The 13470-nt window shown below is 42.3% G+C and overlaps 2 protein-coding genes across 2 annotated transcripts; both read left to right on the forward strand.

Moving 5' to 3' along the window:
- Positions 1–2121: 2121 nt before the first annotated feature.
- tp53rk (TP53 regulating kinase) lies at positions 2122–4191 on the forward strand. The gene is made up of 2 exons (XM_034143522.1): positions 2122–2640; positions 3591–4191. The coding sequence occupies exons 1-2, from the start codon at positions 2415–2417 to the stop codon at positions 4070–4072; spliced, it is 708 nt and encodes a 235-aa protein (XP_033999413.1). The 5' UTR covers positions 2122–2414; the 3' UTR covers positions 4073–4191.
- Positions 4192–4773: 582 nt separating this feature from the next.
- LOC117493331 lies at positions 4774–12349 on the forward strand. Its single transcript, XM_034143840.1, has 7 exons — positions 4774–4831; positions 5244–5582; positions 7386–7718; positions 7832–7945; positions 9989–10318; positions 10913–11230; positions 12006–12349. Exons 1-7 carry the CDS (start codon positions 4774–4776, stop codon positions 12347–12349), a joined length of 1836 nt encoding a protein of 611 aa, XP_033999731.1.
- Positions 12350–13470: the final 1121 nt, after the last annotated feature.

Consider the following 13470-nt stretch of genomic DNA (forward strand, 5'->3'; position numbering starts at 1 on the left):
AAGGACCGGTCCGCGGCTTCGTGCTCGGATCAAGCTTCTTAAAAGTTAAAATAGGCTACCTGAGAATTCGATTATAATTATTGATCATTAAAGTGTTATCAAAGCTGGTAAAGGTGCAGCTAGTTTTAATTACTTACTGCAGGGTAGCTTGTGAATTTACTCCAGGTGGAACTAAAGTCTGATTTGAGAGTTGATTATATTTCACATCATTCATCCAAATCTGGAAAGTAACTGAAGGTAAATGTAGTGGAGGAAAAGTTATGGGCATAGATTTGTCTCATAATTATTTTTGTGAACATAAAAATAATTTGTGTGTAAATATGTGATTTGTAAATGTAAAACACCATCCACAAATGCATTTGAAAGATTTGCAAATGTAAAACGGATCTGTAAATACGCAAAATATTTTCACAAATAAAAAAAAATATCTGTGAATATCTCTTTAACATTGACAACTTTCGATCAGGCATTGGTGAATCCATTTTGTATTTGTCAACCAGAAATGCTTGCGGATCTCAAATCTCTGCTTGTGGATCTCAAATCTCTCTGCTTATATCTGCTTTATTGGTGAAAAATATTCAGCCTATTTGCAGATCCGTTTTACATTTGCAAATTTATTTGTGAGTTTGCAAATCTTTTAAATGCATTTGTGGATGGTGTTTTACATTTACAAATCACATATTTACACACAAATTATTTTTATGTTCACACAAATAATTATGAGACAAATCTATGCCCATAAAAAGTAGACCATTACCTCTGCACTGTAGTGGGATAAAAAGTATACAACATTTGTCTACTAAATGTAATATAGAGTAAAAGTATGAAGTAGCCTACCATAACGGGAAAATACTCAAGTAAAATACACGCATTTGTTAACTTAAGTAGGCTAGGCCTACAGTACTTGAGAAAATTAGATACATTCCACCACTGCAGGCAAGCACAGGGATTGAAGGCCTACTGTATGTACCCCCCCCCCCCCCCTAAAACATTTTATTGTGTAATGAATTAGATGACATAAACAAAGAATATCTTTTGAATTTGGCTGAACCAAGCTTCTAACCCCTGACATGGGTAAGACCCTATATAAACATCACAAAAATTGGATCTTTAGTTTACTAAATTAATTGTCATAATGTCTGACTACCTTAACCCTATTGATTGTGTACAGGTTGTGTAGCTTTGCCCTCCTAAGTTGACCACTATTAACTTTTCTCCTGTTTAGCCCATGGCCGGGGGTCCTTCTCAGGTCGACTATTTTCATTTCCTCGGTCCTCGGTCCTCGGTATCGCGGAAGTTGATTTGTCTGCGCCATCTTGAGTAGCGTCCCATGGCTCTTATTTCTGCCGGAGGACCGAGGATCGAGGAGCGAGGAGCGATAATGGAGGAGCGATAACCGAGGAACCACCAGACCATCCTCCGGTGAAATCCTCAGACACTCGCCCCGCCCCCTTACTGTGTAACGCTCACTGATTGGACGATGCAGCGCATGCACTGATCTGATGCTTCTTGACATGAGAGCAGAGTTTCCCAGCGGAGTGAAGAAAACACATGAAACTCACGGGACTCACTCCTCAGTTTATACTGTGTTTTGTTTCAATTAATGCATCATTCAGTTACAAATATGTGATATATCTGAACAACAAAGTGGTCAAAAATTATTTTATTCATTTATTGGAAACATTTTCATGATCGCTTTTTCGTTTTACATTTTCATTTATTGTCATTTCCATTCAGTCAGTCATTAAGTGCTATTTAACATGTTAATTTGCTACATATCCACACAAACAAAGTGTGCAATCCAATGATTAATGAATGTTAATCTAACTGGGTTTTGATAGATAACATATCTCTTTTTCTTCTCTGAATTATTTTATTTCTATTGTGCACTCTAATCAATATTAATCCAACTATTGTTCGTTTATACATTTTAAGAATGGCGTTTATCTTTTTTGAGAATGAGTTCTTATTTTATTTAATGTATTTGGGTCTACAACAGATGATACAAATGTTTGTGTCAGTAAATGTGTACTAACAGAGGCGAGGGTGTTCGTGAAAATAACGGGGACAGAGCTGCTGTCAGACGAACAGCTGTGCGGCGTCATCACAAACGGACGTCGCTTCACGTGACGCTCCGGAAGAAAGGACGTGCCATTGCTCTAAACTCATTTCCCTGTTTCTCGTGGTTTCCTTGCGTCTCTCCATGCTTCCCTGGTGGGAGGGACTAAACGCAGGGAAACGACGCAAGTGAGGGGCGCAAGGATTCCATTTAATCGACCTGAGAAGGACCCCGGGTCTATGCGTCATTTCCCTCTGTAGTTGAGGTGTGTTGATCGGTGGCCGCCAGGGGGAGCCTGTGTGAACACAGCAGCAGACAGACAGAGCGTAGAAGAAGAAGAAAACCGGAAGTAAACATGGCCCAGGAGAAGAGCATGGCGGCGATCCCAGAGTTCCTCAGTAAAGCAGAGTTACTTAAACAGGGAGCAGAAGCCAGAGTGTACCGGGCAAGGTTCCTGGGAAGGCCGACTATTGTTAAGGAAAGGTTCCGGAAACAGTACAGACACCCGCTGCTGGACGAGAAGCTGACCCACCGCAGGACGGTGCAGGAGGTCCGCTCCGTGCTGCGGTGCCGCCGAGCAGGCGAGTCCCCCCCTCACACTGACACCGCTGAGGGGTCAGAGTGTCAGACCACTCATTAACGTTAAATAAAAGTAGCTTATTCAATTTTCACTGACCTAACTACAATACAGAAGTGAACACCGTGCTGGGGCTGCACCACACTGTCTGCCTGTTAGAGAGACTGACGGGTGGGTTGTGTTCCTCTCAGGTTCCACTATGGAGCTGTGCAGATGTCTTGGAAGAACACAACATGGATATAAAACAAAACGTCATAGTCTATAAAGATTTTGTTATTATCACATTTATTAATTGTTGATTTTATAACATTTGAAAAATAGAGATCACAACATCCCAAACTTGAGAATAATAATCCTTCTCTTTTAGAATCAACCATGCAAAATAATACAACAAAAAACGGATTTATTCACAGCTGAAGTTAGTCCTCTATGTTTGTTTTATTTTTATTTATTTACCAGCTATGTGAATAATTGTTCAGTTTTTCCCCAAAGATGTACATGTTGGGGCAGCTCTAACCCTGAGACATGCTCTTTCGCTCTGACACCTCGACATACACTCCTTGTGTATGTGGATGTGTGGTCCATCTGTATTTCAGGCCTAATGTGTATTGGTCCTGTGTGACATCTGTATTTTTACTGTTATATATTAACAGATTGAAAACTGAAAACACTCAGTCATTATTTATATTCTTCTTCTCCTTGTTTTTCAGTAGTAACCAATTGTCTATAGGCACACACAGAGTCAGAGGTCAGAAAGTATGTAAAGATGCACAGATGCACAGACGCACAGACAAGTACTTTTTTGGTTTTGATCTGGTTGAAAATAAAGAAATGTAGAATAATGACGTCCTTATGACTTGATGCTAGAAAACACAGGGTCCTTATTATTTGATTTAGAATCTTAAGAGGCCAACGTACACGTTTTAAATAAAACTCTTCGTCTTCTCTCCTCAGGCATATCTGTCCCGGTAGTCTATTTTGTGGACTACACATCCCACAGTATTTTCTTGGAGGAGATTGTGGGCTCCTCGACTGTGCGGGACCACATCGCCTCCTCCCCCCCGTCTGCTCGCTGTGAGGGTCTGGAGCCGCTGGCTGAGAGGGTGGGGCAGGTCCTGGCCAGAATGCACGACGAGGATGTCATCCACGGAGACCTGACCACCTCCAACATGCTGCTGAGATGCGGTCCGGAGGACAAGGTGTCAGAGCTGTTCCTCATCGACTTCGGCCTGAGCTACATCTCCGCTCTGCCCGAGGATAAGGGGGTGGACCTGTACGTGCTGGAGAAAGCCTTCCTCAGTACCCACCCCCACACAGAGGCGCTGTTCCAGAGGCTGCTGAAGAGCTACGCTGCGGCATCCAAGAAGTCCTCAGCGGTCATTAAAAAGCTTGAGGAAGTCCGGTTGAGAGGGAGGAAGAGGTCCATGGTGGGGTGAAGATCCGTGCTGTGTTCAGGGCCTCTGGAGATCATGTTTATACAAATCAGTTATAGTTACAAAGCTTTCATTGTGCAGAAAATATCCAACATAAAATAAAAAAATATTGTGAATAAAATGTGTTTTTCTTCTCATGGGAGGCAGATATAATAGAAATATGGAGTTCGAAAAAGCATGTTGTTTTGCACCTGCAAAATGTTACATACAAAGTGAGATTTAGCATGATACATCAGCACCTTCATCCATATTTACTGATACTTTCACATTTAGTACTAATGCTACACAGACCTCAGAGGCTGTTGCACTGCTTTACAATAAAGTAAGCATTCAGGAATGTAATGCTTATCAGGTCAAAATATGTTATGATGACATTATTTACCTGACTTCAAATCCTTTCTTCTTTTGAACTGGTTATAGGTAGGTGTTATGTCGATCCTAGTTTTAGTTACCTAGCTATCTTTTCACCTGAAATCACTGAATCAGTGCTGTTACTGAGATATGTTCCTTTTTAAACACTTAACCATACCATGAATGATATGCAGCTCATATGCATTTATTTTGCAAACAGACAACAGATCTTTGGATTTTGGACATAAGCATTTTGAAAGTTGAGATATGTTTTGCCAAAATATTCCCACTAGAATAAGAAGACCAATCATTATTGAATGATAACGGCTCTAACAAAAAAAAGTCTGGGCTCCATGAGGAGGAGGTGTCAGCCCCAGGTCAGAGTCCAGGAGGAGGAGGTGTCAGCCCCAGGTCAGAGTCCAGGAGGAGGAGGTGTCAGCCCCAGGTCAGAGTCCAGAAGGAGGAGGTGTCAGCCCCAGGTCAGAGTCCAGGAGGAGGTGCATTAGAGCAGCACTCCATGATTCATACCTCCTGAGAAACCAGGTGAATGTTTACCGCCCAGCCCTACTGAACATGATCCTCACACAGCTACCACGTGACCCTCAGTCCAGGGAATGTCTTTGAGCTGTGCGAACACTCTGTACTTCATAATGTTCTGACATCGTCCAAATGCAGCACCAACAGAATATAAAAGTGATGATTAAAGTAATGCTTATTGTCTGCCACTGTGGAGGTAAGAAGCATTGTTTCAGAAGGAAGCTGTTTCTCTTGTGCAGTTTATTTGACTGTTTTTCTTTTGCAAACTTCACTCTCATGTTTCCAGGCTCCTCATCTGACACCACCCGGCAGCTCAGTGTGTTGGTGGGGGCAAATGTGACTCTGGGCTGCCTGTTTGATAAGCTGTCCAGGCTGGTGGAGTGGAGCGCTCTCACCATTGAGTGGAACGTGGTGGATACACATGCAGAGAAGAGCGTAGTGTACACCTTTGAGGATGGAAGAGCGCATGTGAACAGAGAGGGCTCTGAGGTGGACAGAATGCAGTTGCTACAGAGTGATGCTTCTCTGCAGCTCCACAATGTGACTGTGGGAGATGAAGGGCTGTACTCCTGCAGAATCATCACCCCTGTGGTCTACACAGAGACCACCTCACTGGAAGTGCTGGGTATTTACTCTGATCTGTGTCACGCACGCTAGCACAACATGTTCTGCTCCTTGAAACACCTTCACAGATCTCCCTCCAAATGTCTCAGATTGCTTGCAGCAGTTTTTGTTGCATGTTAGATTTCTGTTATGGAGGCTTTGTGCCAACAGAATTACCCATAGGCCTGCTTTTTATAGCCAATTGTGAAGTTATAAATGATACCTGGTATGTGTTGCAGTGTTTATGGTTTATTACTGATCTAAATTGTTTGGCTTCACACTGCTAACATATCAATTAATTAAATAAGTAGTTCAACATTTTGGGAATATCTTTTTTGCTGTCTTGCTGAGAGTTCAAATAGAAGATTGATACCCTTTCACTGCATTAAAGATAGGCCTACAGTTATTAACTGGTTGGCTTAGCTTAGCACATAGAAAGTTGAGCTAGCCTTCCCTGGCTCTGTCCAAAGGTGACAAAATCCACGAGCCATCTGAAGCTATCACAGTTTACCCATGTTTCCATTTGTTATGCTAAGCTAACTGGCTGCTGACATTAGATTTATATTTTATGTACAGAAATGTTTTGGCAACTGTCGTCATGATAACAGCTTCCAACACAATAGTGACATTTTATCACAATATTAATTTCACTTAATCAATTTGACTTATCATTTAGCTCCCCCAACAAAAGGTGGGAAGTAACTAAGTATATTTACACAAGTACTGTACTTAAGTACAATTTTGAGATCCTATTACTTTACTCAAGTATTTCTATTTTATGCTACTTTTCACTTCTACTCTACTGAAATTCAGAGGTAAATGGTGTACTTCTACTCCACTACATGTATTTAATACCTTTAGTTACTTTACAGATGTGGATGAATGATGTGAAATATAATCAAGTGTTAAATCAGACTTTAGTTCCACCTGGAGTAAATTCACAAGCTACCCTGCAGTATACAAAGTCATTCAAACTAGCTGCACCTTTACCAGCTTTGAGAACACTTTCATGATCAATCATTATAAAACATATCATATATATTATTCTGAAATGGACCAATCTGCACAATCACTACTTATACTGTCGCTACTTTAACTATATTTTGATGATAATACTTTTCTACTTTTACTTGAGTAACATTTTGAATGCAGTACTTTTACTGTAACAGAGTATTCCTACTCTACTTTTACTCCAGTATAAGATCTGTGTGATGATTCTGTTTAGTTTTGGTTTTGTTGTGTGCTTGTGTTTTCTTCTGTCTCCCCCCTCCCCTTCCTCTGTTTTCCTCTGCAGGGCTGGTGTGTGACAGGGAGTTGGCTGGCTCCTCCCAGCAGCAGACGAGGCACACCTCTCACCTCTTCAACCTGTTGCCATAAAAGCCCGGTCCTCTTGCCACTTCCCTGCCAGATAATTCCGTCGTGTTCGACCCTCCTGTGTGTCTCGCTGTTCTCCTCGTCCCTGTGATCTCGTCGCCTGGATTTTTGTCTCCTGTCCTTTCTGTCTCCGTGCCAGCCAGCTTCCTGCCTCCACTGCCGTTACCTGTGCCTCTGCTTTAAATACACTTTTTGTTTTTGACCATCTCTCTCTCTAAGTCTTTTGCTTTGGGGTCCAATATCTCTAGGCCATAACAATCTGAGTACTTCTCCCACCTCTGCCACCAACTTATAACATTCTGTTTTACTGATAATATTTCCATTACAATATGTCTACCACAGCAGCGTGCTTCAAAGTTTCATCCCAGAAAGAGACGTTTTTTATGTTACATTTTAGGGAGTAAGACCCCACCCAAAAATGACAATGTAATGTTTTTGCTCCCGCCCCCAGCGCGGCCTTCAGTGTTGCTCCCAGAGAAGGCAGCAGTGACGGAGGGGGAGGAGAAGACGATACAGTGTGACATCACAGGTTTCTATCCAGAGAAGCTGGCCGTGACGTGGCTCATCCTGAACGGCTCCCACACTGTGCTCGCAGGGTTAAGCCCCCTCTCCCGCGTCTGCACCGAAATGGCCATTCACAATGCAGATGGCACCTTCAGCATCCACAGTGGCATCACCATGCACTCGTCAGCAGTGAAGGGTGGAAAGATGAGCCTCATGTGCCAGGTGGAGCACAAGACCTACAGCCGGCCGTACAACACGTCTGTCACACTGACTGTTCAGGGTGCTGCTTTTTCTTCTTTCTGTCATTATGTAGACACTCATTTAACCGTGTTTCATACTAAAATACACATTTATTATATGTTATATATATCTCTCCATCCCTTTCCCCTGCAGCTCCACCCCAGCCTGTGTACAGTGACGTCACCCTGATAGCTCTCACCAGTGTCACCAGTCTGCTGCTGGCCAGCGCCGCCATCGGAGGAGCTCTGCTTCTCTACGCCTATCTGTGTAAGGGTATGTCTCAGTATAACCAAAGTGCATTTTTACTCTTTAAACTATTCAACAAGTCTAGCCTGAGTTTGAAGTGAGAGTGTGGATGTGATGATAATAGGTGTTATGGAGATTGTTATAGCACATATTATGTTCACTTCAATAAGGGTTGTCGATGGAGTAGGAACAGAGTGGGGATTTCTGTTGTAAATCTAATAAGGTTTTTGATTGTTTACATTTTAGTATTGGTCTTTCTTTATAACGTCATTATTTATTTATTTTTCTGATTCATTATGGGTTGGATCAGTTGGCTCACATGAGTATGGGCGGAACTCTTGGACAATATAATCAGCTGTTGACCTGTGTGAGGTGTGTGTGGAAGAGAGGTCCAAGGTTCAGTGGTCCAACACACTGGAGATCTCCACCAGAGGGCATTTCTTTTCTGCCTGGATTTAAGTTATTCTCTAGAAAAAAAGACTGGAATTTGCCCACAAAGAAGATTTACTTACATCCTCTTCATCCCTTTTGTCAGAATGTTTTGTTACCTAACAATATTTCTGAGGGAATTCTTGTACTTTTAATTTCATAACCTTCATCTTAACCCTTAGATACATAAGTGGGTCTTTTTTTACCCTGTGAGGTGGTTTTCTTGAAGTATCTTTGTAATTACATTTTTGTATCATTTCATATTCCAGCTATTCCTCAAAAAACATGTTTTGGATATCATGCCATTCACATTTTAAATTGAAATGTTATACATTTTAAGAAATTGTAGTTTTTGTATTACTGCCCCAAGCTTCCACAAGTGACCCGCATGCTTTTCCTATGGAATCCTCTGGAACCTTTGATTCTTATCACCTGTTGCTGTCAGGAATACATTCACTGTAGATGCACAGACTACATCACAAGTGACACCTCTCAGGAAGATTATTTTACACAGCGGCTCAGGAAGAAATCACTACGGATTATCAAAGACCCCCATCACCCCAGCCACAAACTGTTCTTTCTGTTGCCGTCTGGCAGACGTTACCGCAGCATCCGGGCAAGGACAAGAAGATTCGGAGACAGTTTATTCCCGCGGGCAGTGAGACTGTTAAAAAATTGAACTGTTGAAACAACTTCAAACATTCAACTGCTACTCAGTAGTATGTATCTAATACCTAATATATATATATCATTCCAATAACTTGTATATAGACTCATACTGCACTATTCCACATCATAACTTTATTTCATTTTTATAACTATTATTATTTTTGTATTGCTCTTGCTCTTATTGTTATTATGTTATGTTATTATGTTGCATTGTTGGAGAAGCCTGTGACATAAGATTTTCAACTGCATAATTACTCTGTAGCTATGTCAGATTGACAATAAAGAACCTTGAACCTTGAACCTTGAAGATCTGATACCTGTCAGTCTAATAATAATAATAATAATGCATTATATTTTGATAGGGTTTTTCAAGGACTCAAAATCGCTTTACAATATAAGGGAAGGTTAGGGTGGGGGGTATAGGACGATCAAACTTGATCAACCGGCATGGATTGATGGGGGGTGGGCTATGAAGAGATGAGAGGAGAAGAGATGAGTTTTTTAGTGTGAACCAATATATAATACTAAATATTATACAAGTGATTTTTCTTAACCAAAATGACACAAATGGCATAAAAACATATATTATTCTAATAAGGGTCCTTTTTGACCCACTTATGGAAGAGTGTAGGGTCCAGCCACTCGTGCATCTAGGCTACTTCGCAGAGTGAGATAATGTTTAAAACATATGATAAGCTTATTAAATGTTTACATTTCAAATATAAGGACAAACCAGGGTGTACGATACAAGTGGGCGTTTCTCATCATAATTCTTCCAAGAACTTCATTTCATTGATGATGACTGTGCAGCCATCAGAACAAAGTGGGGGGAGGATTTATTGATTGTAGAGGCGTTATTCTCCTCTATAATAAATGATCCAAGTTCCACACACTTTCAGAATGAAAGGAAAACCCTTTATTGTCTTTGTCTTATCTGTGCAACAACATTCCTATTTCTCTCCTCAGCTCCACCAAGTGTTTCTGAGATCAGCAAACCCAGCATCATTTATGCTCAGGTGCAGACGGACCTCAGATGCACCATCAGAGGAGCTGGACAGCGGGAGCTCAGAGTGAGGTGGTCTAAACTCAGTGCAGGCTCAGAGGAGCTGTCAGAGGGGGGCTCTCTGCTGGGCGGGGGGGATCTGAGTGACCAGGCCTGTCTGCTGTCAGACTGTGAACACCACACATCCGTCCTGACCGTGTGTCTGACCGTCTCTGAGGACCGGACCCAGTACCAGTGTGAGGTGCTGTGCAGGGGCCAGAGCATCACCAGAGTGACCACAGTCCGGGTGAAAGGTGAGGAGGTGGAGCGTTCTGTAACAGCAGCAACTAGGGAGCATTTCTACCATATACTTTGATTCAGTATTGTAATAATTTCTAAATAACTGTATCCCAAACATTACTTTTTATTGGTGACTTTGTGTGTGGCTTCTATGAGCAACTTCTTTCACATTGTTTTCAGTTTGTCATTTGACACATTGTTATTTAAAATAATGTATCGACTTGAATTGAAGTCACAGTCTGTCATGAAGGAAACATATACATAAATATGTGCATAATGCAAGAATATATCAGCGAGACAAGTTCACTTAGTCAAGATCCTTTCAGCATACAATTCAAAGAAGCACATTTCCTTTAATAAGGATTTTTATAACCTCGTTATATTATTTATCAGAACCAGTGAGATCAATTGTGTAACTGCTTAAGGAGCGTTAAGGTCATCCTTTCACCTGTTATCCTTAAACCTCAAAACTAGTTATCTTGGAAACCCTTCACCTGAAAAGCAGATGGATAGTTATGTTCTGAGCTTTATTCTCTCCTCCTGTGAATGACACGGCTGCCCCCCCCCCCCCCCCCCCCCCCCCCCTCACCACACTGTCACCCCTGCAGTGGAGCCGTCTTTCCTCCAGATCACCAGCATCCCTCAGATCCCCAAGGTGGAGAGGAGCCTGGTGCTCTGCTGTCGGCTGGAGAACTTCTACCCCCAGGAGGTGGACCTGGAGTGGTCCAGGAACGACGGGGAGCCGGTCTGTGGGGTCACACACTTCGGACCTTTCTCGGACCACACCCGGCTGTACAGCCTGTGGAGTAAGATCCAGCTGCTCATGGCCAGAGAGGACGAGAGGGCCGTCTACAGCTGCCGGGTCTACCACTCCAGCTTCCCTGCTCCGGGGTACAAGGACGCCCTGTACCACATCAACACTCAAGGTAGCTCCACCTAACCTCTTACTGTTGGTTTGAGCAAACCAGCTTCTATTGATTTCCTACGGTGGTGGAAAGCAACTCATTACATTTACTCTAGTACTGTACTTCCGTTTTTTAGGTACTTGTACTTCACCTGAGTAATTTCCTTTTATACTACTTTATACTTCTACTCTACTACGTTTTGGAAGCCAATCTTATACTTCTTACTCCACTACATTTATTACAGATGTATGTGCTAGTTACTTTATACATTCAGATTTTGACACACAACACTCAGAGAAATACTTTTGAATTAGGATTATATTGTTATTATATTTCAGAATCTGTTCAAAAACATTTGACAGTTCCAGCTTCTGAATCGTGAAGATTTGCTGCTTTTGCTTTAAAATATCTGATATGCAGCTTTGTTCAAATGTTCCTTTTAATCAGATCAATATTAAAAGCAGCTTTCCCATAAACCTCATAGAGAGAGATAGAGAGAGATAGAGAGAGATAGAGATATAGAGAGAGAGAGATAGAGAGAGATAGAGAGAGATAGAGAGAGAGAGAGAGAGAGAGAGAGAGAGAGAGAGAGAGAGAGAGAGAGAGAGAGAGAGAGAGAGAGAGAGAGCACGCACACACACACACACAGCTGGTTAAAACAAAGCATTGCACATAATGTGAGGATAATTGAACAAAGTATAAACATCTAAAAATGTTGAGCGTTAAAGATAGAATCGTATCCATGCTAAAAGAGAATCTCCCCCCCCCCCCCCCCCCCCCCCCCCCCTGTGCACAGGGACTCCTCCTGACGTGATGTTCATCGACTGCGAGCCACCGTGTCCCCTGCTGGGGGGGGACTGCACTCTGCAGCTGTGCCTCAAAGACTTCTGTCCTGAGGACGTGTCAGTGACCTGGACTAAAGATGGAGAGGAGGTTCCCTCTTTCAACACCCCCCCGAGCCTCAACATCAACGGCCTCTACTCCATGTACACTTTCCTCAAACTCACCCCCACCAAGCAGGACCGGGGCTCCAGGTTCAGGTGCCGGGTGGAGCACAGTGCCCAGCAGGAGCCGGAGGAGAGGCTCTTCACCCTGCCGCTCACACACAGCCTGCTGAGGATCCAGCCTGCAGACGCCTGATCCTGCAGACTGTCTGCACTCTACAGTTCTTTGATTTATGAGAGTGGGGATGCTCTCAGTAGAGAGGTTTATTGTCGTGGGTCACAGGTTCCTAAAGGATGCACTATGAATATATACAAGACAATACAAATAGTGCACACTGTGGGATAAATATGTCCCTGATACTTCTGATCTGATGCGCACATTTTATTCATGGGTCCATCATTTCTTATAATCTGTATATCCTGGAAAGTTTCAGGAAATACTTCATATATTATTCATATAATTATTGATACTATTTATAAGTTAAGCAAAGTTCATATCTCTGCATGGTGTGCTGGTCACTGACTGAAAGAAACGTAAACACTGGAACTCTTCATAATAATATAACATTTGAAATATAAAAGACAGACCCATAAAATAATGTGTTACAAATGATTGTGGGGGATTTATTGATTAGAAAAAAAAAATATTTGTAAGATATTGGTTTTATACTCAGCAGTTTATTTCTGCTCAGTATGCATTCTCATGAGTTCTCCTGCCCCCCAAGGAACTTTCAAATGTTATTTAATATCTAAAGACGCAATGTGAGGGCAAATGAAATCCCTCAAAGTTACTAAACAACAACACACACTAATGTTAAGCTCCAACATTCAGTGAGAAAACATTTAATAAATAGTATTAAATCATTTGATTGTACTATTTAGCAAACACTTTTGTTTCAATGTCAGAAAAGCTCCCCTGTGATTGGCTCTCCTGAGGAGCTCTAAAAGTGACAGGTGGGAAAGAGAACGATGAATCTTGTATCAGTTCTGTTGATGGCCCTTCAGTTCAGGTGCAGCGTTATGTAAGGCTCACATTGGGTGCGTCTCACTTCGGTTATTTTTCATTTCCTCGCTCCTCGGTCTCGGTATCACCGGAAGTTGATTTGTCTGCGCCATCTTGAGTAGCGTCCCAGTGGCCTTATTTGTGCCGGAGAACCGAGGATCGAGGAGCGATAACGGAAGAGCGATAATCGAGGAACTACCAGACCATCCTCCGGTGAAATCCTCACACTCGCCCCGCCCCCTTACTGTGTATCGCTCACTGATTGGACGATGCAGCGCATGCACTGATCTGGCTGCTGTCAGACGATCGAGACG

This window comes from Trematomus bernacchii, unplaced genomic scaffold, assembly GCF_902827165.1.
Source record: "Trematomus bernacchii unplaced genomic scaffold, fTreBer1.1, whole genome shotgun sequence".
Taxonomy (NCBI): Eukaryota; Metazoa; Chordata; class Actinopteri; order Perciformes; family Nototheniidae; genus Trematomus; species Trematomus bernacchii.